The following is a 27,844-nucleotide window of genomic DNA, read 5'->3' on the forward strand; positions in this document are numbered from 1 at the left end:
TGAGCATTCAATAGTATTTATTCTTGGTCCTTTAACCAGTATGAGTCTCTGGAGTTACCACTGACCATTGCAAAAAAGAAACTTCAATGATCAGTGCTAACATTAGCATTATTCTATATACATATGCCTAGGTGTTTGAAAGGCAGTTTAAAAGGCACGTCATGCCTAGCAAAACAACAGCAGAAGCTTCCCCACTGCAGTCTACAGCCTTCACAACCACAGGCTTTTGACCAGATTTATGGTACCAGATATGAATTCCCTCCTGTAGAGAAGGCCTTAAAGCACTGGTTATCTCCACATCAGCCTTGCCGATATTGCACCAGTGGGTTCATCTTGCCTGGCAAGTCAGTATTATTGCACATGGAGCCCACAACTGAAAACCACAGTTGATAACAATTTTTTCCAGCAGCCTGCATAACACCTTACTGTACCATGAGGGCTAGCCAGCAGGAAGGGAGCTTCCAGCCCAATTGCAGCTTGATTTTTTTCCTATGTCCCGCAACTACAGTGTGTGGTATCTTCAGCAATAAGGTCTCTTTCTATCCAGATCTGATGAGCAAGCAATGGCAATTTACCAGTGTTTGTGTGTGTGTGTGTGTGGGGGGTGTCTCAAGCTCATCCCTGACTAGCAGCTTGTAGGGATATGGAACCACTTCTGGTCTATGGCTTCTGAGAGCAGCTTTATTCATCCCCCAAGGTATCTCCACTCAAATTATTATTGTTTTATATTTTTATTAGCTTGTAAGGTATCAGATATCCTTACGTATTTTTCACATGTTACTAGTTTGGGTTGCAGTCCTCCCATCTCCCAAGTGTTTCCTAATCTTCAAAGTGAGCACCTGCTCCCTGATGCACCCCACTCTCCCCCTCTTACTATGAGAAATTGTGGCCTTGGGGAGAGGAGAAACTACTGTGCAAATGTCTGTGAGTCCTGTGGATCTTCGGAGTTAGTTTTCCTTCTGGAGGTTGTATGTGGTCTTCAGATGTTGGTTACTTTCCTCTACCTTCCTTCTGGACTTTGCAAATGTCTGTCTGTCTGTCTGTCTGTCTGTCTGTCTGTCTGTCTGTCCATCTGTCTATTTATATATAAAGAGAACTCCCTCTTGGCGTTTTTAAGACAGGGTCTCATGAAGCTCCATTGGCTTCAAACTTGCAGTGTAGCATAGGCTGACCTTCAATCACTGTTCTCCAGTCTCCACCTCTCAAGGGCTGAGATTATAGCCATTCTGCTGTTTGATGTGCCTTCTAGGGATCAAACCTAGGGCTTCATTCATGCTGGGCAAATACTCTACCAACTGAGCTACATCCCTATACCAGGAAGTCTTTGTTAGATCTGGGGCCACTCTGGAAATGCTGTGATTTTTGCTGTTACTCTTTTTCCCCCATAAACTTGACCCATTGGGGTTTACTTCTACTTTATTGTTTACATGGGCAACATTTTAACATTCCTTCACACACATGTGTGAAGAGAAATAATTTTTACAATGGAGTTCATTCAGAAGAGGCTTTTAGCACCACTTAAGAAGTCAAAAATCTACACCAACATCTGGAGTAAGTACACACACACCCACTTGAGCTCAGAACTGATGAGGATGTAGGCAGTTCATCTTACAGATGTGTTTCTGCGAGGTTCCTTCACAGCAGAAGGGCCCACCCTCACTATGTTGGCATCATTTATGTTGCCTCCATTCCGTTCCAGTTTTCTTTATGGCTGCTGTCATAATGCCACTGAGTATCCTACTGTCTTCAAGGCTGAGAGATCTGAGAGGGTAAATTTTCACTACCTTTTTATAGCCAGCTGGAAGTTTGTCATAAAAGTTTATTGTTTGTTTTGAGGCAGAGTCTCACTGTGTGACCCTTGCTGTCCTGGAACTCACCATGTAGACCAGGCTGCTTTTGAACTCACAGAGATCCACCTGTCTTTTCCTCCTAAATGCTGAGATTAAAGACGTACACCACCACTCCTGGCTGTTTTCTTGCTCAAGATTCAAGTCAAAGAGATCCTTCCCCCTTAGCCTTCCTAGTTACACCATCTCCTCTTCGTTTTCTTGCTGCCTGTTTCACTCTGTGTTTTATGATTTCCTTCTTTGTCTTCTCTAAGCTTCCTTCCCATTTGCCCTTCCTTTCCTGTCTTCCCTGAATTATTCCTTTGCACAGGAGCCACTGGTTTGTGATGGGACAATACACAATTTGGGTCAGCATCTGGGCTCTGCTGTGGTGACATCTGGGCATCTCATTTACCAGCTCAATTCTTAGTGTTCTAGGTCTTTGTAACATGGGCCACAGAACATGATAACTGATGTGTTTTGTTGAGTGTCAGATCAAGTGGAATCTTTGAGGTAGAGTGCTTTGGGGTGCCGGGTCCCAGGCTAGTCCAGTCTGGAATCCCTGCTTCTTCAGCTGCCCTCTCATCTCCCCTCTCCTCTTCTGCTTTGCATTTTCTCAACCTCCTGCCTGTCCTAACTTTACATATTTGCATTCTGTCAGTCATTCTTTCGTTTGTTTTTCAAAACAGGATCTCATTGTGGGGTGCAGGATTCTCCTGCTGCATTGTCATGAGGACATCATGTCAGAAACAGACTACCATGGCAGAAACAGACTACCATGTCAGAAACAGACTACCATGTCAGAAACAGACGACTATCATGTCAGAAACAGACTACCATGGCAGAGTTTATTAAATAATAAGTAGGCTGGGTGGATTTTGTTGGCAGCAGTTTGCCAAGTGGTACTGATTCCCTCCATAGCCTGTGGAGGCAACACCCGGTTCTTTCATCCAGGTTTTCTTGCTAATATTCCCTCTCAGATCCCACATTGCACATCCCAGCAAGAACATTGATTTCTGTCTGTCTGTCTGTGTATGCATGTGTGCTGTGGAATGGCTAGGTAAAGCTGATAGAGATTCAAAGTGTTTGGTGGAGTTGTTTTCTTCCCTATCAGCTTCTGCTTCTCAGGCCTCCTTGAAACTCCTTGAACACTGCAGCAGCCCTTTAAGCCTTTGTAGCCATTTCTAGAACCATTTCTAGAATCTATCTCTCAATTTGATGCCTCCAGTAATTTCTTGGGCCTGGTTTTCCTCACATGACCGATATGCCCATGTGTTCCTTCAGTCCCAATATACTTTTATACATTCACAGAGAGGCACATTTTCTGTTTTTAAGATTAAGTCATCAATTTGTGCAGTTGTGTGAGAGGTTAAGTGTCCCCAAGGTGCAGACTCATCCTGATTCTACATTGCACTCACAGTGGGGTCAAAAGCAGCCTGTAGAATCTCTCAGGTCAGGACATAGCCCCGAAACACCCCATGTTACACAATATGGAGTAACTCCGGTCAGGGAACAGTTTCCTGAGTGCTGGGGTTAGAGGCATGTACCACACTTGTTTGTCCCAGGCGTTCTCATCCTCGTCAATGCATTTGTTCTAAGGGACATTGTAACTTGTGTGTGCTTCAGATACACAGTTTTTTGGCAATGGTATCTATAGTTTTTAAACCAGATTTTTAAGGGTTTTTTTATGTGATCTCCCAAGGAGGTGTGATGTGTTGGTTATGATCTAAGTAGTGAAGGGTTGGTATTGGAAAATGAAATTTGTATTTCAATTTACTGATAGGATTAAGAACTAAACCGTTTTAGCTTTCTCTTCCTTCCTTCCTTCCTTCCTTCCTTCCTTCCTTTCTTTCTTTCTTTCTTTCTTTCACTCCTTATTTACTTACTTACTTTCTTATTCTGAGACAAGATCTCAGGTATTCCGGCCTGGCCTCAAACTTATATGTAGCCAAGGGTGACTTTGACTTGGTTGTCCTGCATCTCCTTCTCTTCCCCCAAGGCTGAGATTATAAGTGTGCACTACCACACCTGGTTTAGGAAGTGCAGAAGATGGAGCCTCAAGCATGCTAACAGAGCACTGGATCAGCTGAGCCCACCCCCAGCCTGCTCAAGCTTTAGCCAGAGCTTCCTTTGCTGTTCCCATTAGTGAAACAATTGATCTGGTTACATTTGTCACATTGGGAGCCTGTCAAAATACTGGCACTTAGAAGTTAACAATCTATGTGAATATTAGATTATATTTGTTTTAATTGGCTAGAATTTCAAGTCTTGTCCCTTAGATCAGAAAGATCAGTCAGTAATTGAAAAGAGGAAGGGAGTCAGTGAGAGCGTCAAAGGAACATGAGAGGGTGGCAGGAGAATATGATTGAAAGACGCCATGCACTTGTATCAAATATCATAATGAAACCATTGATTATAATTAGTATATGCTAATAAAAAACTAAAAAAAAAAAAGGCCAGTCAGTTTACCACTGTAGGTTTGAGCACAGGGAACATGTACCCTGAACTTGTCCGAGACCTACGCTAAAGAAAGGACCTGGGAAGTGGACTGATCGGAATGAAGCCTTTCATATGCCAGCTGTGCCTGTAAATGCCCTGAGCTTGATAAAAACATTCTTCACATGCAAGGAAGAAGTCTGCAGAATATCCGGCTCTTGTTGTGGGTCTCACACGGGAGTGTCTGTGGGTTACTCACTTGCTCCATGGCTTTGATGTGTTGCTAGGTGCTTAGAGTCTCAAAGTGGGGAATTTGGGGAGGCAAGTGACACAGGCAAGTGGGCTAGTAGCTCTTGCATAAGTGAAAAAGGAAGTAACCCTGCCGCCCAGAGAGGGTTAGAATTGGAGAAATGGGAGAAGCTTGGGGTGGGAGGTAAAGCACTTCTGCAGCGGGACCCCTGCTGAGCCCTTCCCTGCTTTCACTCCCCGGAGCTCACACCACAAACAGTAGGAGGTGAAACATCTGTGCTCTTGTGAAAATCAGGGAGCCCTGTGTTACACAAACGATCCCCAAGTTTCTGTGGCTATGGCCGGGTCACTTTACCCTTTGAATCTTCCATTCTCAGGCTCAGATGGAAAGAGAACCTGCCCTGTCTTCCCCACAGGAAGTTTGTGAAGATTCGGGAGATAATGCCATGTGGAATGTAGACAGTGTCCTGCACAGGCAGGTGCTGCTAAACTAATGAGAACATCCAGCTGCCCTGTGCTCTCTGCAGGCCCCGGAGGGAGTGGAAAGTGGAGCTGGCTCTCTCCAACAAAAATGAAGTCACTGTTTGAAACATGAGTTCATTCTGGCACGGAGCTATTGGAGTTTGTCCCTGCCTTTTAATGCCAGTTAGTCTACCTGAGGTATTGGAAGAATAGCTTCAGGTAGTCTTTTTTTTTTTTTTTCAGGTAGTCTTAAATGTGTCCTAGAAGGGCTTTTGTGTTGTTTTCTAAGGAAGAAGCATGTTTTCATGGCAGAAATTCAGCCCTGAAACTAACAGAGATGAGACAGCCGGGTAGGGAGAAGTCAGAAGACAATGACTTGGGGAGGGTTTTGTCATGAGAGTGTTTTTTTGTTGTTGTTGTTTGGTTGTTTGGTTGGTTTTGGTTTTTTGGTTTTGTTTTGTTTTGTTTTGTTTTGTTTTTAAAGGCATGGCTGGGGAGATTGTGGGGAGAGTGCCTTTAAGAATGCTTGCAGAGGCTGGGTGTGGTGGCTCTTGCCTTAAATCCCAGTAGAGGCAGGCAGATCTCTGTGAGTTAGAGGCTAACCTGGTTTACACTGTGAGTTATAGACAGCCAGAACTGTATAATAGAAAGACCCTATCTCCAAAAACTAATAAATAAAAAGAGTGCTTGCTGTATAAACATGAGGGCCTGAGTTCAGATTCCAGCACCTATATAAAAGTCCAAGTGTGGCTGTAATATGCCTATAACCTTAATACTGTGGGTGGGAGGGTGGAGATAGGGGCCTCTCTGGGGCTTGCTGGCCACCAGACTAGCTCCAGGTTCAGTGAGGGACCTTGTCTCAGAGGAAGAAAGTGGACACTGCTAGAGCAGAATAATGCTGGATGATTTTCTCTATACTCCCTAAGCGTGTGCCCCAGGCTCATACATGTGTATAAACACCATGTACACACCACATACACACACATACACACACACACACACACACACACACACACACACACACACACACACGGAGTAGAAGGCGGTTGTTACACTAACCCTAGGGGAAAATGCACGTGGGATGTTGGCAGATTTAAAACCATATGGGCTCCTTTCCATGAACCTGAAAAATAGTCAATTTCCTTGCAAAATTCCCTATTGATTTAAAAGCAACAACAAGATACAAATTGTGGTTATGAAGGGGACAGTTCATAGACAGCTGGTGTAGGCAGACCTTAGGTCACCGTGCCTGAGACACAAGGACTCCTGATTTCTATTTTACTAGGATGTACCAAGATGTAGACCTGAGATATGGGTGATGTAGGACTCCAGGGTATAATCCGGGTTGACAGGGAGTCTGGGGGTAGCAGAGCTTCCACCCTGGAGACAAGCTGCCAGATTACTGAGGGTGAGAGACGTTTCAAAATCATAAAGACAGGAGAGTTTCATCGTGAAACTGCATCAAAGGTCATCCATTGTGGTAGCAGGGGCAGGAGGAATATGTAGAAGAAGGTAAGACAACTTGAGGAGCAAATAAGAGGAATTTATTGATGGCAAGGGAAGACTGGCAAAGCAAATGCAGTTTTTGTTTCCTGGCCTTTAGAGAATACATCAACAGATGCCTGGAACCAATAAATTTCCCTAGGGAAGAAGAGCTACCAACAAAAATAAAACAAAAAGAAGATTGCTTTCTATCAGGTGAGGTAAAAATGAGTGTAGTTGATGAGAACACAAGTTCCTAGTCTGCTGGGAGCTGGTGATTTAATTTTAGCAGCGGAGTGGTCACACAAAGCAATTGTCAAGGATGTTATGCCACAGTCCAAGAGAGGAGCTTTGCCTTAGTGTCTCATTGGTTTGGAAATAAAACACAAATAGAGAAACATTGGGTTTTAAAGCTAGAAAAGATCTTTGTAGTAATTTTTCACATGAGTAGAGTGAGACCTGACCAAAAGAGATAAGCGGTTTTCTTAAAGTCTCTGCCGAGTCAGATAGTGGCCAAGTGGGGAAGAGATAGAACTCAAGAGCAGGGCTTATGCATTCGCTCCAAAAGACTTCAGGTTCAGCGATAAAGGTGGCCTCCATCTCAGTGAATTAGCTGGTATAAAGGAAGATCCCATTAAGAACAAAACTGATAAAGGGGGAGGACAGAGGAGAGCCCAGGGAGATTTGTGTAAGAATTCATTTGGTAATACAAAGATTAGTGCGGAAGAGGCAGGGCTCTAATTGAGGAGAGAGGAAAGAATAGGAATTGCTGTTATCTTCACTTGGTTATAAAGTGACTATGTGGCATTTCATCTTCACAACCTTAGGAAATGTTAATTAAGTGTCGAGTGCAGTCAGAATCTAAATTGCATGGGTAACCTAGGAAAGGGTGGACCGTGAAAGCCTGGTGAGAAGTGGAGAAAATATATTAGAATTCCTCTGCCCTGAAAAACTGTTGTGGCTCTGTTTAAAAACATTCTTCCTCTGTCCCCATTTCCCCCATCCTCCTTTTACACCCTTCCCTTTTTTGAGACAGGGTTTCTCTGTGTAGCCCTGGCTGTCCTGGAACTCACTCTGTAGACCAGGCTGACTTTGAACTCAACATCCACCTGCCTCTGCCTCCCAAGTGCTGGGATTTAAAGAATGTGCCACCATTGCCAGGCCCCTCTCCCCTATTTACCCTCTCCTCTTTCCTCTTTTACCCTCTCCCTCTCTTCTCTCCCCCCCCCATACATTAATTTAAAAGCAAAAGTCTTGTTAGGATATATTTCCCACACTATCTGTTGACTCTCCTTTCAGGTGGAGAAACAGACAAAGTGTGTGGAATATCGATTTGAGACTGAGAGATTTCAGGCAGGTTAGGTTTCGTGGTTCGGTTTTGTAGCATTTGAAACAACTAGATCTGTAGTATAAATGATGATGGACCCTCTCTGCCTTTGATAATTTCCTGATTGTGGTATTTTTAAAGGTTGAGTGCTAGTTCAGGGCTTTTAACATTTCTGTTCCTCACAATGTAAGTCCTTATTTCAAAATTAATGTGTAGCTGGAAGGTAGCAAAAAAACACGCATATCCCACACCTATGAATAAACAAGACTTTAGAATCGTGCCCAGAGTGTCAGCATTTGGGAGTTCAAGGCAAGAGGGTCAAGAGTGCAGGCTACATGATGAAACTGTCTCAAGAGAAAAAAAGAAAATCATTATAGGAGACTTTTTTTCCATATAAATATTTCCTTTATTTGCAAGTGATTTGGGTAAAGACAGGAATAGATAACCCCTGCATTTAAGGGCTGAGTGCTAAAATATCCTTGCTTCTGAGTGCTAGGATTTTTTGTTCCCAGATTGCACCCATGTCTTCTGGAACAGTTCAGTAATGGAAGAAATGACACTTTCATTCTTGTAATGAGGCATCATTAACCAGAGACCTTTTGTAAGCATGTAATTCCAAACTTCATTATGAGCTGGACTTGGGTGTCCACAGCAGCGTTGCTCAGGAAGACTGCTTCTCCTGTGACTCTGCAACCAGCCTTGCATTTTTAATGCATCTGGTAGAATATTTATGAAACAGCATCACCTGTAGAGGGCATCTGTGTTCAGAGCACATGGGTCATGAGGCTATGAAGTGGTAGGATTTCACTGGCCTTATGTGAGGCTACCAGTTTGAAAAGTTAAAGTATAATCTGAAATTCATTTTGATTTAGTCCTTTTTACTGGCAAGGCAAAGGGAATCCATATGTGTGTTGCCAGGATTTTGTTTTTCTTACTATGTAGGTGGCTGGCCTAGAATTTACTATTTGGACCAGACTGACCTCACATTCCCAGAAATCCTCCACCTGCCTCTGCCTTCTGAGTTCTGGCATTAAAGGTATGTGCCACCATGCCTGGCTAGTTTGGTTTTTGTTGTTGTTATTGTTGTTTTTATCATCTGGATATGATGGTTAGCCTTCGGAATTCTACAATGGATGAGAATATACTCACACTTGTCTTCCTTTTGAATGTCTGTACTTAGAAGAAAGTACGTGTTGGACTAAGTCATCTCAGCCTTGCTAGGAGACTTGAACTCAATAATGGAAGGTCCTGACTTCCTGATAAACCCTGAAATATGTAGTGATATTTAAGCCTGCCCATGAACTGTACAGTGATGCCATTCAGAATCTTATGTCTAATCCTAAACCCAGAAATCAAGGCATGGGCTCCTAGGGGAGGGACCTGATATTGACCATATTCTTTCCCTGACAGCATCTACTGAACCCTGATCCCCTAGTCCTGAGAAAGTCTCAGGTCTCCCAGCAAACCTGGTAGGTTTCTGTCCTCTTCGATGTAGAAGGATTATAGGTAATAGTGCAGTCATGAAAATGTGTGGATATACAATGTGCCCACATATACATAAGCTAGCATATATTCCCATATGTTGTTGTTAAATGGAAGTGCTAGTTTCAAAGGATGGTTGATGACCTTGGGTTATATACTTTTTCCTCTCTCTCTCTTTCTCTCTCCTCTCTCTCTCTCTCTCTCTCTCTCTCTCTCTCTCTCTCTCTCTTTGGTTTTTCCAGACAGGGTTTCTCTGTGAAGTTTTGGAGCCTATCCTGGCACTCGCTCTGGAGACCAGGCTGGCCTCGAACTCAAAGAGATCCGCCTGCCTCTGCCTCCCGAGTGCTGGGATTAAAGGCGTGCACCACCAACGCCTGGCACTTTCTCATATCTCTAATGTTAATGTCCATAATATGTATGTTCACTTCCAGTTTATTCTGCATTGAGAAGATGGAGCAGTGTTCTTCAAGCTGTGCAAACTAGGCTCCTTTCCAATTCATTGTTCTGTGTGGTTCCCCTGGGATTTCCTTCCATTACACCACCAGCTAGGTCCACTCCTTCCCACTCCAAAGGCCTGCACAGCCGTTCAGCAACATGAGTTCATGGGAAATAAACACAGCAATGCCAGTACATGTAATCAAAAGAGGCCTATTATAATACTACAAAATCAATAAAATAACAGGAATCAATATGCATCTTTAAATAATAACTCTTTATCCTAATGATCTCAATTCCCCAGTAAGAGACACAGACTAGCAATTAGGATTAGAAAATAGGATCCATCTTTTTGTGCCTCTAAGAAAAATACTTCACTATCAATGATAGACACTGTGGTGATGTTGTTTATGATTTATCAAAGCCACTGGAGATCAAAATAGCAAAGCAGCTATACTAGTTAACCTTAGAAGCAGGCATACACCTTTAATCCCAGGACTCAGGATCTTTGTTAGTTCAAGGCCACACTGACTACAGGAAATTGATCCAGTCCTAAAAGAAACATCTCACACAAAGGTGATCTCAGCATCTGCTATCAAGCACCTTTAATCCCAGCATTAGGAGGTATATAAGACAGGAGAAGGATCTTCAGTAGTGAGCATCAGGCATTGGATTCTCCAGCCACACTGAGTAGAGGCAGAAGTCTGAGGCTTGGTGAGAACTTGTGGAGACAGGATCAGCCCTTTCAGCCGGAGGTAGAGGTAAGCAGAGCTAGTGGCCAGCTGCTTTGCTTCTTTGATCTTCAGTTTGAAGCTTGGACCCCAATATCAGTCTCTGGCTCTTTTGTTTATCATGTTACAAGACACACTAGGGTAAAAGGGTATGCAAAAGTATTCCAAGCAAATGGAACTAAAAAAAAAAAAAAAAAAAGCAGGTGTAGCTAGCCTAATATCTGACTAAATAGACGTCAACCCAAAACTAATTAGAAGACATAAGGAAGGTCACTTCATATTGATAATGGAAAAATCCATCAAAAGGGTATTACAATGTAAACATATACACACCAAATGTGGGCATACCCAACTTTGTAAAACTAGATTTAAACCATAGATTAAGCTGGGCGGTGGTGGCACACACCTTTAATCCCAGCACTTGGGAGGCAGAGACAGGCAGATCTCTGTGAGTTCGAGACCAGCTTGGTCTACAAGAGCTAGTTTCAGGACAGGCTCCAAAGCCACAGAGAAACGCTGTCTCGAAAAACCAAACCAACTAACCAAACAAATAAACAAAAACCACCACCAACAACAAAAAAAAACCAAAAGCAAAAACAAAAAAAAACCCACAGATTAAGCCTAACAGGTGATGGTAGGTGAGTTCAGCACTCCATTCTCACCAATACACAGATCACCTGGTCAAAAAGTAAGCAGATAAAGATTGGAGTTAATGACATCATAAATCAGATGTACCCAAGATCTACAGAACATTTCACCAAAACTAAAGAACGCATTTCACAAAACTAAAGAATACATTATCTTCTCCACACTTACGGAACTTCCTCCAAAACCATGTAGAGGGGACAAAGCAAGTCTTAACAAATATGGTGAAAGTGAAATAACACCCTGTATTCTCTCTGACTGCAGTGGAAGAACATGGGAACATCACCCCCAATAGAAACCGCAAAAAGTATGCAAACTCGTGGGACTACATAACACACCACTAAGTGATAAGTGAGTTAAGGAAGAAATCAAGATGGAGTTCAAAATTCCTAGAATTGAATGAAAACAGAAACTCAACATACCCAAATCTGTAGGACACAATGAAGGCAGTCCTAAGAGGAGTGTTGATGGCTCTACATAGATTGCCTACACAAACAAAACCCAAGAGAGCTCAATTTAATAACTGAATGGAACACTTGAAAGTTCTGGAAAAACAGTAACAGACAACACCCACAAATAGGAAACAGGAAGAGATTAAATTGAGGGCTGAAAATAATAATATAGAAGTGATAAAGACAATACAATCAATTGCATGAATTAGTTCTATGAAAATATTAACAAGATTGTCAAGTTTTCAGCCAAATTAACCAAAAGACAGAGAAAGAAGACTAATCAACAGAATTAGAGATGAAAAGAGAGATACTACAGCAGACCAAGGAGATACAGAAAATCAGAAGGACATACTTTAAAATAAGTTACTATTTGATAGACTTAATATGAAGTATGCTTATGTGTATATATGTACGGGTACATAGACCTACTTAAGGATATATTAATCCAGCTTTTGATTCTCAGCTTTTATGATGTAATCAAATTGCTATCCTCTTATTGAAAAAGCAAGGTTCAAGTGATTGCCTTCATGTGTCCTGTAGATTTTGGTATGTTACGTTTTCATTTTCATCCATGGGTGGATGTTAACTTTACATTTCTTCATTGTCCCTGAGAAGGGTCTCTTTATGCTGCCCAGATGGCTCAGAGTCCTCATTGATCCCAAGTGAGTTTCACCATGTGTGGCATGGGTGTGAACTCCAGATGTCTGCTTTGTCTTTTCAGAATAAGGCAGGAGAATGACATGGTGGATTCAGCGCCTCAGTGGGAAGCCGTCTTAAGGCGACAGAAGGAAAAAACCCAAGTGGATCCTAACAACAGGCGATCCAGACACAGATCTCGTTCGTACGTGGGTTCTTTTTCATCTTTGGTTCCAAATTAAGGAGCTTGATAGAGCAGGTGGATAGGTGCTCAGGTCTGCTCACTTACAGGGCTTTGTTTGGGCCAGAAGCAGCCATTGTTTATTGGTTGTTTTCCCTTCTTACATGTGTACCATTCATTAGCCATTTCTGAAGGCTTAGAAGTTGGAGCTCAGGCAAAACAAAATGTCATGGGAGGCTATCAAAGGAAGGCTATCAAAACCCATATTTTTTGTCTCGTGTTGTTTTTCAACAAATGCACACATCCTACCAGATAGCTAGAACCTCTTTTGTTCTGAAGCCTGTCTGTTGGTAAAACACCTGCTGCTTCGCTCAATTTGAGTCTACAGAATTCTCGGAAGTCTTGTTCTAAATTGAACCTGGCATGACTAGCTTCCTGTCAGATTACCATTAGTGAGCAGTAGTCATTGAATGATTCGTTACACCCCAATGCTGAGATTTGCCTGCCCCTCCTGTTGCTAGGCAATGACATGTATGAGCACAGTTACCCCATAGTGGTGAGATTGCCTGTCCCCCAGATCAATTTTCTGTTAGCTGATAAAGTGGTATGACTACATGTGTCTGCATTAGTCTATATATCAAGAGTTAGGCCGTTCATGCCTCCTCCACTTGCCAAGCATTGCCTGTGTCAAGTGAGCTGGGACTAACTGCAAAGCCTTTATGATCCTGGGTGGTCAGCTGTAATGGTGTCCTTAACTCTTGGGAGGAGAAAATAGTGTCTGAACAGGGAGAGGATGAATGTGGGAAGTTATGTAACAACCAGCTGGGTATCTATCTCTGAGGAAGCCGGAAGAAAGCTGAGAACACAATGTCAGGTTGATAGGCTGTAGGGGAAGCTGTAGCCATGCCTTCTTAGGGGCTGGCTACAGGAATACCTGAGGGCTTGTGAGGGCATGGTCAGAGTGAGTAGGGGGGACTGCGTTTTGGTTTCGGTTTCTCTTTGCTTCTTGCTGTACAGACTACCACCGGCTGGCTGGTTCACTCTGTAAGTAAGGCTTTTCCCTATTAAATACCCTTATATTTCTACCTGACTCTGTATTGGTAATTTCCTACTATAATAGGCCAGGAGAGGACACCGGAGGCCACAACATAGATCTCGTGTGCTGTATATTTGAAGGTATATTCCTCAATCATAGATACTTAGCTTTGGGCTTTGGATTAGAACTTTAAAAAAAAAAAAGATGGGGTCCCATGGGACTGGAGGGATGATTCGGTGGTTCAGAGCACTTGTTGCTCTTGCAGAGGACTTAGATTCAGTTCCCAGCACCCACATGGTGGCTCACAACCATCTGTGATTCCAGTTGTAGGGGACCCCACACCCTCTTCAGACCTCCTTTAACATCAGACACACACATGATGCACAGACAAACATACTGGAAAAACATACACATTGAAGTAAATAAATCTGAAACAATATAAATCTGGAACTTGCTATATAGGCTTAGATGGCCTGTAACTCATAGAGCTCTGTGCCTTTCCTACCAAGTGTTGGCATTAAAGGAGTGTGTCCTTTTACCTGTATAGAACTTTTTTTTAATTGTTGTTGAGAAAGGGTTTCAAATAGCCTTTGGCCTCAAACTCACTCTATCCTGCCTTCCTGCCTTCCCTCCCCTCCCTTCCCCTCCCCTCCCCCCCCTTCCTTGCCCTTTCTTTTCGAGACAAAGTTTCACTATGTAGCCCTAGCTGACCTGGCCTGGGACTTGCTATAGAGACCAGATTGTCCTGGAACTCACAGAGAGCCTTCTGTTTCTACCTCCTAAGTTCTAGGATTAAAGGTATACGTCTTGCTGAGGGCCTTGAATTTCTGATCTTTCTGCCTCTATAACGCCCAAAAGTAAGGATTACAGGCAGGTACTATCATGTCCAGTTTTTTTTTCTTCTCTTTTTAATACAGTACTATGATTTTCTGTGTGTGTGTGTGTAAAACAAAGTTACATTTTAATTTGGGATATGTTCTATGTTCCTCTTTCTTTTCAGAGTTAATATAAAACCAGCATTATTTCTTCTGTAAATATTTTGTATAATGCCTCATTGAAATTGTTGCCCTGTTGGGGCCTAGGCTAAATGTTTACACATTCTCTGTCTTATTTGAGGGCTTGCAATAAAGACCCACACAGATTTGCAATTTAGCATGGTAACTTTATTCTAAGTGATAGGGCCATCCAGATACGCTGTCATGAGTGTCAGTGGGCCATAAGTGAGGGTGCCCAAGGGCCCTAGGTATCAAGGTCCTGGGGCCTCTTTCTACATGCTGTCTGAGGGAGAAGGAGTTTGGGAGCTTGGGATGTGTTTTGTGTAGTTCTCTATTTTAACTGGAAAATTTGGATTAGTAGAACTTTACTTATTACACATGCCATGTCCCATAATGCATCTGATTTTAATCATATATACATCCAATAACACATAGGCGTGTGATGGAAAGTAGAGGGTTTCCCTACAAGTTCACTTAGTATGTATGTATGTATGTATATATGTATGTGTGTATGTATGTGTGTGTGTGTATGTATGTATGTGTGTGTGTGTGTGTGTATGTGTGTGTATGTATGTATGCATGTATGTGTGTGTATGTATGTATGTGTGTGTATGTATATATGTATGTATGTGTGTGTGTATGTATGCGTGTGTGTATGTATGTGTGTATGTATGTGTGTGTATGTATGTATGTGTGTATGTATATATGTATGTGTGTGTGTGTATGTATGTGTGTATGCATGTATATATGTGTGCACGCCGCATATCTCCTCCTAGTAACATCCTTGGCAGCCTGACACCCATAAGTACATGTTACTAGAAGGAGATATGCACAGCCCAAACCAAGTGCAGTCCTGATAGCTGAACTATCCCTGATACTTGCCTGCCTCAAGAATGTTTGCCTAGAATTTTTTTTTGCAGGAAGTTTTATAATGCAAACACCATTTCTCCTTTAAAAGTTTTTGTTTATTATTATTAGTGTTTGTATTTGTGCTCCTCACCCCCCATAAGCATTAAACTGAACATGACTGGGTCTTAATCTATTAAGCGCTATGAAGCTCAGTATTATCTAGTATATTTTTCAGTTCCATTTCTATGGCATTTGTGTTTGCTGCTGTGATATATACATAAAATAGGGTCAGCTTCAGTCTCACTGAAACAGCTTTCCACCCCTTGGGTTGTGCAGAAGAGGTCTTGTCCTGGGCCCTCAAACAATGGTCTGTGTGTGCGAGTGGGTTCCACTGCCCCCTGGTGTCCACCACATGGTACTATTTTACTGCCTGAAAACTTGATCATGTGTTCACTGAGTCTGCCTTGGAAGTGATGGGCCCAATAAAACACAAAATACACCTTGGGTGAATATTCAGTGAATATTTTTGCACTCCTGCATAAACTTTGACAGCTGGCTACTGGACCTTATGTTCCTAATTAGGATAGGAAGAGGGGAAGAAGGAGTAAGGTGTTGCTAATTTCACTTTTTCTGACTGTTAAAGGATATCAGAGGAAGTTCTAAGAATTTGTTCAGTGCTTAGAAGTCTCTCAGTAAATTTAGTTTTTGTATTCCCAGGTTTTTTGACTTTAAATTCCCATTTAGAGATGCAGATAGCTTAAAGATGACAACAACACAAGCTGGACACTGCCATGTTTGCTATTTGAAGTAAATATTATATATTATATATTATTACATAGTTATTTTGCAACTCTGTAGCCCATACTGACCTTGAACTTTTGAGTCTCCTCCCTGTCTTCCCAAGTGTTTGGATTAAGAGCTAATCCATACAAACTAATTTCTCTGATTGATTTAAAGTTGAATCATTGCACAAGTGTAGATGGAGATGCTGTGGAAAAATCCTGGACCAATCCTAGTAGCATGTTTATATTTGGTATATTTTATAATTGTGGACAACTGAGGAACTTTGAAGAGTTTTAAACAAAGTGTCTGCATAAGTTTTTGTTTTGTTTTGTTTTGCTTTGCTTTCTTTTAAGACAGTCTATGTAGCCCAGGATGGCCTGGAACTCAGCATGTAGCTGAGGCTGGACTTAATCTCCTGAGCCATCTTCTGAGTGCCCAATTACAGGCATGAGCTGCTACACCTGTCTTGTGTGTGCTGGCGTAGAACCCAAGGCTTTGTGCATACTCAGCAAGCTCTCCCAGTGTGCACGGAGAAATGGCTATTGAAATTTCGCAGGTTTCTAAACACACAAAACTGTAGACAGTGTAAACTATATATGCAGATACAGGCATCGAGTAACATATCCACCATCACGGTGGCTTGTGTTTGTGTATCACAGATGGTCTAGCAGTCATTTCCCCCCAGCTTTAGTTTCCCCATGCCCTGAGCTCTTCGAAGTTACAGGACATATTAGAACTGTTTCCTCAGAACACTGCCATTTCAGGGCCACAGGATGTAAAGGCACAGACTAAATGCCTGAACCTCTTAGGTCCAGAATTTATGGCGTGGAGGGACTGGTGCTCTTGTCCAGGCCAAGGCAGCTTTCCTGCTAAGTTTTCAGAGACAGAATGACCGTCATCTTGAATGGAATCACAAGACTTACTTACACATGAAAAAGTTCTCAACTCCCTCCAATCCCCATAAGCTAAGGAAGTCTCTGGCTAAAAGTACAAACAGAAAGGCACAAATAAGAAACTAAAGTTACCCGAAGCACCAGCAGTCAGAAAAAATGCCTGCTGTGCTCAGGCTTTTGCTGTTTCTTGGAGTGTCTAGGCATGCAGCACCAGAGATCTAATTAATGCAGGGTGCTGCACGTGTTTGGCTTAATCATTGAGCTTTACGCTTACCCTTTAACCAGGTTGTTAACTGTGTGGATGTGTGCCTTTAAATTATATTGCATTTCTTTTGAGTGCATGTGTGTATATTTATGTGTATAGGAATGTGCACGCCATGGTGATCGTGTGAAAGTCCTTCAAGATGACCTTCAAGAGTGGGTTCTTCCCACCTGTCTTGGGTCCTGGGATTGGAACTCAGGCCACCAGACTTGCCAGCAGATGCTTTTACCTGCCGAGTCATTACACGAATGTGCACACACACACACACACACACACACACACACACACACACACACACACTTCATTTTCAAAAATAATTGTTCTTCCTTATCGTCTCTCACCACTAGGTTTGGCAGGGTGGTCAAGGTTCCTATGTTCCTTGCACACTGTTTTTCTTTCTCCTCATCTGTTAAAGCATTAAGCTTCGAGCCTCAAGCTTTCAGATCACACCACTCTTCACTCTGTCTTGTCACTGTCATCAGCTGTGATGCAGGTGTCACCCACCTTTTTTTTTTTTTTTTTAACTTACCCCCTACCTGCTGTCTGCATTGTTTCTATAGTCACATGCTGGGTCTTTGCAATAACTTGTCAAATCACTTCTGTCACTTAATTTTAACTACTTTCAGACTTGTAGTTTTCAGGTGGGGGCAACTTTGTTCTTCCTGGGACACTTGGCAATGTTGATAGTCATTTAACAGTTTTAATTACATTTGTTTATTTGTGTGTTAGGGGCTGGGGTGGGAATTATCTGCCATGTTGTGTGTGGAGGCCAGAGAACAACTTTTTGGGAGTTTCCAACATGTAAGTCCCAGGGATCAAATTCAGGTAATCAGACTTGGTGGCAAGCTCTTTACCTGCTGAGCCATCTCATGGCCTACCCATAGTCATTTTTGTCTTTAACACTAGCGGGGAGGGGTCGCTGGCTTCTAGTGGGTAGATGCTGTGGGTGGCACTGACCTAATCTTAAAAGCACAGGGAAACTCCCAAATAGTTACTGTTCAAATATTAGCAGTGCTGAGGGTGCAAACCTTCCTGTACCATGAAGACAGCTAACCAATCCTTCCAGAACCTTCCTGAAAGAACAGCTGACCAGCAGAACAGAGCCTCCACCTACTCGTCCTATGATAAACTGTTGAGTGGCCTGTGACCCAGCATTCGGAGGAATAGCTTAGTACTCTGAAATACTAGCACCTTCTTAGAGTCATTTAAAGGTTGACAGACTACCCAGGGGATCAGATGGGCAAAGTCTAGGAGGACAGGTTCTGTTTGAGATCTTCCAGAACCATTTGTGTGATTTTTTTTTAAAGCATACACTTTCATATAACAAAATCTATGTTCACCACCATTCCTGGTCACACGTCCCCTTACCACATTTCACTCCTTTTGATTTGACCAAAGGAGCAGATTATTGTTCCCACCCTCCAATCTTTACACACAAAGGAGAAACTGTTTAGTAGATTCTGCAGCCAAGTAAACAGTGTATTGTATTCTGTGGATTCAGCAGGCCCTGCCAGAATGCATGAGAGAAAAATGAGAGCATTGATGATGATATTGTATGCTGGAAGTGATACTGAACCTCAGTGTAAAATTCCACAGGGCAGGGTTTATCAGCAGCTCAACTCCTGGCCTTGTTAATTGTTTGGGCTTAGGACTTTTCTTTGGGCCCCTTATTAGATCTCTTTTCCTTCTGAGGGGACTGAAAAGGGTCCCATTCCATGGCAACAACTGGAATAATTTTACTATTCCTTGCTATAATGGGGTTGACAGTTAACCCAATGGAGAGTATGGACACAGGTAGTGACTGGGGTTTCTTATTCTAAGACTTTAAACATAATGGTGTAATTTCTATCCAAGGAGCTCTTCAGGGAAAAGGTGGTAGCATGAGTGGAAGCCACAGATAGGCTCTGTGTAGCTGGAGGTTTCTTGTCCTGTCTAGTCCCACAGCTGCTTTGCCCCAAATAAACACACAACAACTTATATTAATTTATAAACTGTTGGATGATGGCTTAGGCTTTTATTGGCTAGCTCTGTCTTAATTACTAACCCATTCCTCTTAGTCTTTGTATTGCCATGAGGCTGTGACTTACCCATAATCCAGCATGTTACTTCTTCCGCAGCATAATGTCTCTTGGTGGCCTCCCTCTCCCTAGCCTTCTCCTGGTCTGGTAGCCCTGCCTATGCTTTCTGCCTGGCTAATGGCCAAACAGTGTTTATACATCAACCGATAAGAGAAACATATATACAGAATAACATCCCCCATCAGCTCTGCTCTCTGTGGCCTAAGTTATGGTGCAGAAATGCTGCTTGAGATGTCACATGACAGGGGAGATGTTATTGGACCACTTGCCTTCCCTCCTGGCTGTTGTTGTACTAGGTCATCACAGATCATGCCAAGAGCCTTAACAATGGGTAATAGAAATGAGTTATTTTCTACTTAAAACAGCTAGTGGGTGGCTGGTGAGATGGCTCAGCAGGTTAGGGGTGCCTGCTGCCTAGCCTGAGGAACTTAGCTAGATCCTTGGGACCAATATGGTGAAAGCAGAGAGCTGACTCCTGCATACTGTCCTGGGTGTGCTGTGACACACACATGTGCACACATAAATAAGTGTAATAAGGGGCTAGGGAGATGGCTCAGAGGTTAAGAGCACTGACTGCTCTTCCAGAGGTCCTGAGTTCAATTCCCAGCAACCACATGGTGGCTCACAACCATCTGTTATGAGATCTGGTGCCCTCTTCTGGTGTGCAGATATACATGGAAACAGAATGTTGTATACATAATAAATAAAATCTTAAAAAAAATAGTGTAATAAGAAGGAGATAGTAAGATGAGGAACCAGAACCCCTGGGCCACTGTCCATTGTTCAGTCACAACCAGAGAGGGTTTGTATCCATGTCCCCAGTGTTCCTTTCTTCCTGTGTATTTTTTGCTTGTGATGTGTAGGGTCTTACTATGTGGCACTGGCTGGCCAGGCTGGCATCAAACCTGTGGTGAGACCCCTGCCTCTGCCTTTTAGGCTCTTTCATAAATGAACATCTGGCGATGCCTCGTTTTATTTATGCACATTTATGTGGGTTTTCCAGTGACACTGGCCAATAAATTACCTGCTGTCTTTTCACTGGTCATTGTAGTAGCTCTGGCTGCTCATGTCTCCCACCAGTAGCCAGAGGGCAAGGAGGACCTCACAGAACTATTACAGGTAACTTGTGAGGTCTGTGTAGGACGCGTGTTGCAGAGGTGACCGTTGTTTCATATTGTTTGCAGAAGAAGTCCTGATGTCCAAGCCAAAGAAGAGCTATGGAAGCACATCCAGTGAGTACTGGGTCTCCCCCACGTGTACAGTGGAGAATATCTACGTACATATTACACACACACACACAACACACACACACACACACACACACACACACACACACGTATGCATATGCACCATGTGTGTGCCTGATGATGCTGGATCCCCGGAAGTGGAATTACAGATGGTTGTGAGCTTCCATGTGGGTGCTGGGTGCTGAACTTGGGTCTCCTGCAAGAGCGGCCAGTGCTCTAGTTAAGCCACATGTCCAGCATGATATGTGCAGCTTTAAATCGGTTGTAAGAAGTATTATAAGTATTCACAGCAAGAAGCAAATCCATATAGAAGAGAAAGACCCCATCACAGGAGAGAAGCTTACCAATGGGGAGATGGGGGCCCCGAAGAGTGTGGGGTACAGAAAGGAGAGGAAGAGCTACAGGAAAGGGTTTCTCCCAATTGTCCTTGAAGGCAATTTGGTTTTCTCAGTTTTGTGCACATCATACGTGAGTACTACTTTTATCAACCCCACGTTTTGAGACGAGGGCAGGAAGGGGAAATTTGTCATTTGGGAGTGGTATTAGAATGTATGCAGGCGTGACAGCTTTTTACCTCATTGCTTATTCTCTCCTAGGAAGGAACTCGTGGACCCATCGGGGCTGTCAGAAGAGCAGCTGAAGGAGATCCCATACACTAAAGTGGAGTGAGTGCAGCTCTGAGAGCCTTTGCACAGTTTTATTAGTTCGAAGGCGTAATTACGTCATTTTCTATTGCTGTGACCAAACACTACAGTCAAGGGTTTGATTTGGCTTACAGCTTCAGAGGGTTAGGATCCAGCCTAGAGTCTGGTACAGCAGATCAAGGGTGGCAGGACCAGCTGACAGCTCATCCTGATCCACAAGAGGAAGCGGAGAGGGCACACTGGCAACGGCTGAGTCCTTGAGACCTCACCCACCCTGGTGATACACCCCCAATAAGGCCACAGCTTCTAATCCTTCCCAGCAGTTCTAGCTGGGTACTAAATATTCAAATATTCAGACCACCAAGAAGGGAACAGTTCATTCTTTATGTTCCATGCAGTGTTTCAGTTAGTACATTAACTAAAGATTAACGTATTGGGAGAGGTAGAAGAGGTATATAGAACTGTTCTCTCTGTGGTGGCTTGGGTTTCCAGTCCTTGAACTTGGGAGACAGAGGCAGGAGGATTGACACCCGTTCAATGCCAGCTTGATCTCTACTGAGGTTCAGGCCAGCCTGGGCTGGAGTGAGAGACCCTATCTCAAACAAGCGGCACCCCCAAAACTGCTTTTGTTCTGTTTTCCATGACTCTCTACTGCTTGTTTGTATGTGAGTGAGCAGTTGCAAAGAATGATGGATAATGTCCACTTTAAATAATGTCTTTTTGCTGAGATACTCACTGATAACAAAGTCAATTTTATCGACCATTTTAACATTAGGAAAATTATATTTACCGCAAAACCTGGTCAGATGAGCCCAAGTCAGCTCCCATCATAGAGCTGCATTGAGACTGCTGAGCATACATTGGCTGTTTTCAGGCTTGTGATGGGTCAAGGGAACACTGGCCTGGACTGTGAGAGGGCAGCAGCCTGAACTTGAGTGCCCCTCCTGCCTCTGCCTCCTAGACTATGAATTTACGTGTGCACCACCCTCATGTGTAGAAGCCAACAACTTGTGAGAGTCAGGTCTCTCCTCCCATCATGCTGGTCTCTCTGGGACTCAAACTTGGGGCAAGCTTGGCAGCAAGCTTGCCAGCCCTCTTGCTATCATTTTTAGGTCAGGAATTGATTTTTTTTTTATAAGTAAATGGATTAAGAGATTTATGGTGTATATGATGTGATGTTCTAGTGTGTGTTTACACTGTGAAATTGTGACGTCAGGATGGCTTCAAAAATGAGGTCTAACACCTCATTTTTGTGTGTGTGCTGAGAACATTGAAGAACTCAGCAAGTCTGCAGTGAAGACTGAAGCATTTACAGCTGACCTTTTCTTACAGGAAGCTGAAGCTGTTCTGTTTTCACTGTAGTTTTTCCTTCCACATTCCTGGAGAGAACTCAAGTGAATTCTCAGAAGTGTTTAAGTTTTAGTGGTCAAGCCAGTCTAAAGTGGAGCATATTTGTAATCTCAGAGTCTGAAACAGAGGCAGGAGAGGCACCCAGGCTCTAGGCTGCTTCTGTCTGTCCACAAAGTCCAGGCCAGGACTAAATCATGAGACCCTGTGTCCAAATACCAGCAACAAATTGTGGTTACACATACTGCCCCCACCTCCCCAACACCAGCTCCATTTGCAGTATAAGTAGGAGCACTTTTATTTTGTAAAATACTGTGAAATTTAAATTACTACTGCTTTGACAGCACATAAAAGCCAAGTTTGCAATAAATAAATAAAGTCTGAGCTAGGTGTGGAGATGCATGGTTATAAGCTAGCAAGAACTTGGGGTGTGGATCTGCGAGGATCAAGAGTTTAAATCATCTTCAGCTATATAACAGTTAAAGCCTGAGGCCAGCCTGGACTTCATGAGACCCTGTGTCAAACAAAATCCACTTGCAAAATGAAAACAATAATAATCAAAGGCAGTTTGAAAGTTTCATTTTTATAGTTTTGTGTTCAGGAAAAATTGCCCATTTTCTTGCTTTGACTTTTGAGTGTGTTTCCCTGCTTTGTCGGTGTCCTCTCAGGACTCAGGGTGACCCAGTCCGCATCAGGCATTCGCATTCTCCACGGAGTTACAGGCAGTACCGCCGATCCCAGTGTTCAGACGGAGAGCGGTCGGTTCTCTCGGAAGTGAAGTAAGTGTCCAGGCCATTCTCATGGCTCACACACAGCCTGCAGAGCTCCCTGCCCCAGCAGAGCCTAAGATCTGAGTTTAGACCTGTTCACAAGTTGTGACATTTTCTCTTTGGCAGCTCAAAAACAGATCTTGTACCACCACTTCCAGTGACCCGTTCCTCAGATGCTCAGGGGTCCGGTGGCTCCACAGTGCATCAGGTTAGTAAGGTTTTACTGTGTCCCACTGGTGACTATTTAAAAATTAACACATTTTAGTTATTGTGTGTATGATGTGTATGAGCGTGGTCTGTGTGCGTGGTCAGAGAACTGCTTTGAGGACTGTTCTATATGGGTTCTCAGATTTGAAATCAGGTAGTAAGGATTAAACTGCTACAGCTTCTACCCACTAAACCATCTTGCCTGCCCAACAGGTAACTTTTTTTGTGAGGCAGGGTCTCACTTTATAGCTCTCACTGGCCTGGCCTCAAATTCACAGAATCTGTTTGCCTTTGCCTCCCAAGTGCCAGGGTCAGAGGTGTGCTCAGGGGCAAGCAACTGTGAGAAGTTTGAGAAACATCTTGTGCTTTGGGGAGTTCCTTTGGATACATTGAGCAATGAGTCTTAAATTCCATTCTGTTTATCAAAAAAAAAAAAAATCCACATATAAAACCTGAAAGCAGGAGGTAGGATGTGATCAGAAATTATGGGCGCAGCCTCAAAATAGCCACTTGGAATTAAAAGAGATAGTGCAAGGTCCCAAAGGTTGGGGGGAAGGTGGTGCTAAGGGTTAAGACTAAGATGGAGTGAGTGGAGCTAAGATAAAAATAATTGCTTCAGCTGGGTGTTGGTGGCTCACACCTTTAATCCCAGTACTCAGGAGGCAGAGGCAGGCAGATCTCTGTGAGTTCGAGGCCAGCCTGTTCTCCAGAGCGAGTGCCAGGATAGGCTCCAAAAACTACATAGAGAAACCCTGTCTTGAACCCTCCCCCCCCCAAAAAAATTGCTTCACTGGTTAAAAAAAAAGTGCTCTAAGCTATTTTTTCAAGCTGGAGAAATGATGGTGGGCACAGTTGTTTTGTTAAAGGGATGGCAGACAGAAGTACGGAGGTCGTGTTGTAGCTGTCCTCCACAGCAAAGGGAAGGCCAGCCTGGAAATGCTTACACATATGGCATGGCAGAGAGCTGTTGAGGCACTGTTGGTGGTATCCTTGGGTTTCCATCTGACCTAATTAATGGGTTGTGTATAAGTCCAGACTCCAGAAGTCCTGGGCATGGTGTCCAGGCTCAGGGAGGTCAATTAACCTCTCGATAATCAAATCTCCAAGGCTCCTCATTCTGTTGGCAGTGACACAGTTCCAGATGATGGGGAACTCTGTAAGTGATCACACTGTTTAGTAACTGTTTCATAGGGTGAGAGGCTTTGCTCAGAAAAGGAATCCTAGTTAAGGAAGTCTTTTAAGTAATGAATAAAACGGATGTGTACCCAATCTTGTCAGAGCAACATTAAACACATTTGATTTTGCAGTTAACTAGAGGTAGCTTCCAAATGTTATCAAACTTTTCATAATTACAACTTGCAAAGGTGGCCACACTATGTAGCTTAGGCTGGACTTGGTCTTTTCCCAAGATTATACAAGTTTGCCCCTCTGTCCAGCTTCTGGTCTGTTTCTAAAAGTTCTTAATATGATTACTTAATCTGATTGTTTTGTTATCAAATGTTTTTCTAGAGAAGAAATGGATCTAAAGACAGCCTAATTGAAGAAAAATCTCAGCTATCTACAATCAATCTGGCTGGAAAACATACAGCAAAAACAATAAAAACCATCCAGGCTGCCCGCCTCAAGACAGAGACTTGACCCTGTTAAGGGGCAAAGGGTAGGGATGGAAATGCTGTGTGCCACTGGTACTTTTGAAACTGTGAATTAGTTAACTATCCACTTCTCTTGGACATGTGTCTTTAGCATAAGAAACATTTTTAAAGGGCTTACACAAGCGTTTTTGTGCTGTGGGGCCTTTTGACTGGAAGGTTATGAACTCACTGGATGCCAGTCTTACCTGAGACCCATCCAATTCCATGCATCTCATCTCCACCATAGAGCCAAGACTAGATGCTTCTGATGAAGCCCCTGGATGCCTGGCCTGTAGACTGTCATGACTTATCCCCATAAAGCTGTAATATTGTATTTTGTGGCATTAAGTCCCAATGGTTATTTACGAATATTGTAAAAAGCTGTTAAGTGTTAATTTGAATTCAAGTGTCCTTGTCTTGTGTTTACCTGTTAGGACCTTGTTACCTGCCCAACACATCCATGTACTCAAACTTTGGACCCTTTCTCTGTGCAAGGTGACTTCAGATAGGAATAATTGTAAAAAGAACCCCTCTGTATTGCTGTCATCAGCTGAGACCCATCTTTCCCTGTGGCTGTCTGTCTCTAGCCTCCTTGAAATTCTGTTCCCTTATTATTTAAGCCTCTTCCCATTGCAAGACAGGGTCTTATCTGCCCCTGCAGGGCTTAAGAGCTGTGCACTTTCCCACTTCTAGTCATTCATTTTGTTACAGCCCAGTAGTTCACTTTGCCCCATAAATGCCTCCAGCTATTATTCCTTTGAAGACCATCTTCAATATCCTAATGTTAAATACCCAGTCAACTGGGGCAGATTGCTCTGTAGTAGTGATTGCCAAATTTTCTCCACAGCATCCAAACCTCAACTGTGGCCTTTACTTACCCCCCCCCCAATAAAACCAAACTCAAGGATTCCTTTCCATCCAGTGTGATGTTTAACACTCTTCCTTCTCTGCTGTAATTCTAGTTTGCTGGGTATCCTCTGCTGCTCACCTCACTGTGATAAAGTCATCGGGCCTACCTCCCTAGAACCACCCCCTCCCTCCCGTTATTCCTGATCTTGCTTTAATAAAGCCCAAGCCTTAGTGGTCTGGTCTCTTTACTGCCTATTCAGTCCTTGCTAACATCCCCAGCTCCTGGACAGGCCCACCCTACACTATTCAGACTACTTTTAACCTGAAACCGGAACAGAGGGAACACAGCAGCTGACATCAGTGTTCAATCTCGCCCCTCACATGGTATCTTCACAATTATGCTTTACAATGGCTTCTACCCCCACCAACTGCTTCCTTGGGTTTCGACCATTTGATGGCATCTTCCTACTGGATTTATCTCAAAGAATGCTTCCCCTTTATATTTCACTCCAGCTCCCAGGACAGCGTTCCCCAATGCACTATCTGTCCTTTCCCGTTAAGCAAAGGGAGAAGTTATGCCAGCCAGTTTAGCTGCTACACAGGAACCCAGTAAGGCACTCTGGCAGCCTGTCAAATTCAGCACACAAGTCTCAAAGCGGCATATTAAACATTTATTCATTCTTTTTTACAAATGTGCATTCATCAATGCAGTGTCTCCACACACCTCTTAGAAAATTCAAGCCATCCATGTTTCTGAAGATCAAATTTCCAAATCAAGGATATCCTAAAAGAAATGAAAAAACACTTTACTCGTATGAAAAAACACTTTACTCACCACCACAGCCTTTAGTATTGGCAAAACTAGACCAATTTTGTTCTTGCAGCCCAACATTCATAAAAGTAAGCCAACGAGTGGTCTATCTCCTCTTCAGTTCCTTCTGGGCTAGCTTCAGATAGGCACACCAACTTTAGAAGGAAATCCCCACCGCTTGTGCTTTGCAGCCTTCCTACCTTAAGCCACCTTTGCACTCCCGTGTGTCTGTCGTTCAATAAGTATTCACCAGCTTCAGACACCAACCTGCCAAATGAGTAAGAACCAGTTAAAAGAAACGGCATTCCCGGCGTTGGGCATTACACTCACCCTCACGTTAGGGTAGACTTTGTGTTACTTATGCAGCTCCGACACCCAAGACACCGAGCTCCAGGGTAAGAAATGGCCGCAAAGCATTAATTTATGCCTTTTTTGACACCGCGTTCACTAGTGAGCAAAGGTGAACGGGCAACACAAAGGCTACACAGGAACGGAGCCGCAGGCCGGCCTACCCTTATTCGGAGCTTGGGAAGGGGTTCTCAATCCCACCTTTTGACTCCGACGTCCGCTCCCTTCTCGCCCGGTTGTGCTCCTGGGTGGACATACGGTGAAGGTGGACACCACAAACGGCGCTCGGCTGCCACAGAGACCCACTTCACACGGGGCCCGCCGGGCCCTCGCACGGCCACCGTGTCCGCGCCGTCTCCCCTTCTTTAGGGAAGGGACCGTAGCGGCCCGAAGCCGCCGCGGACACCTCAGATTCCCACTCCATAGCCGCCCACCAAGCCCCGGCTACCAGCACTGCCATGCTGCGCGCCACGTGAGAGCACAGAAAGGAGGAACTGCAGTCCCACAATGCTTTTCTACGGCCGGGCGAGCCCACTGTCCGCGGGGCGGGGGGACTTCGGACTGTACCACTGCTGCCGCGCTCTCTCCTGCCGCCGTGTGGCCGGAGGGAGAAGTGCATCGCGGGAGGCTGCGGCTCAGGTTTCCTCGAAAGAGGACGCGGGAGCCCGGCTCTCACTGTGGCTGTTGTGGAACCGGTTCTGTCCGCATCCTACCCTGCAAATAGGATAATAAGGAAGTTTTTTTCAAGTG

At 43.7% G+C, this 27,844-nt stretch overlaps 1 protein-coding gene, 1 long non-coding RNA gene and 1 other non-coding gene across 6 annotated transcripts in view; 1 reads left to right on the top strand and 2 right to left on the bottom strand.

Moving 5' to 3' along the window:
• Epb41l4a (erythrocyte membrane protein band 4.1 like 4A) overlaps positions 1-25,487 on the top strand; it is a 203,473-nt gene extending 177,986 nt beyond the window's left edge. For all 4 annotated transcript variants that reach the window (XM_027400694.2, XM_035440209.1, XM_027400695.2 and 1 more), the window contains 6 exons: positions 12,249-12,368; positions 20,425-20,472; positions 21,084-21,152; positions 23,147-23,257; positions 23,375-23,456; positions 24,965-25,487. In XM_027400694.2, coding sequence (XP_027256495.1) covers positions 12,249-12,368; positions 20,425-20,472; positions 21,084-21,152; positions 23,147-23,257; positions 23,375-23,456; positions 24,965-25,093 — 559 coding nt within the window. In that variant the 3' untranslated portion in view covers positions 25,094-25,487. The remainder of the gene's footprint in view (positions 1-12,248; positions 12,369-20,424; positions 20,473-21,083; positions 21,153-23,146; positions 23,258-23,374; positions 23,457-24,964) is intronic.
• A 1,098-nt stretch (positions 25,488-26,585) lies between these two features.
• On the bottom strand, positions 26,586-27,589 carry LOC107979568. The gene is made up of 3 exons (XR_003482288.2): positions 27,296-27,589; positions 26,947-27,013; positions 26,586-26,719 (listed from the first exon to the last, which is right to left on the bottom strand). It is a non-coding gene; the product is annotated as an uncharacterized LOC107979568 (long non-coding RNA).
• Positions 27,096-27,228, bottom strand: LOC113834045. The gene has a single exon (XR_003482304.1). It is a non-coding gene; the product is annotated as a small nucleolar RNA SNORA13 (small nucleolar RNA).
• Positions 27,590-27,844: the final 255 nt, after the last annotated feature.

This window comes from Cricetulus griseus, chromosome 2, assembly GCF_003668045.3.
Source record: "Cricetulus griseus strain 17A/GY chromosome 2, alternate assembly CriGri-PICRH-1.0, whole genome shotgun sequence".
In the NCBI taxonomy this organism is placed as follows: Eukaryota; Metazoa; Chordata; class Mammalia; order Rodentia; family Cricetidae; genus Cricetulus; species Cricetulus griseus.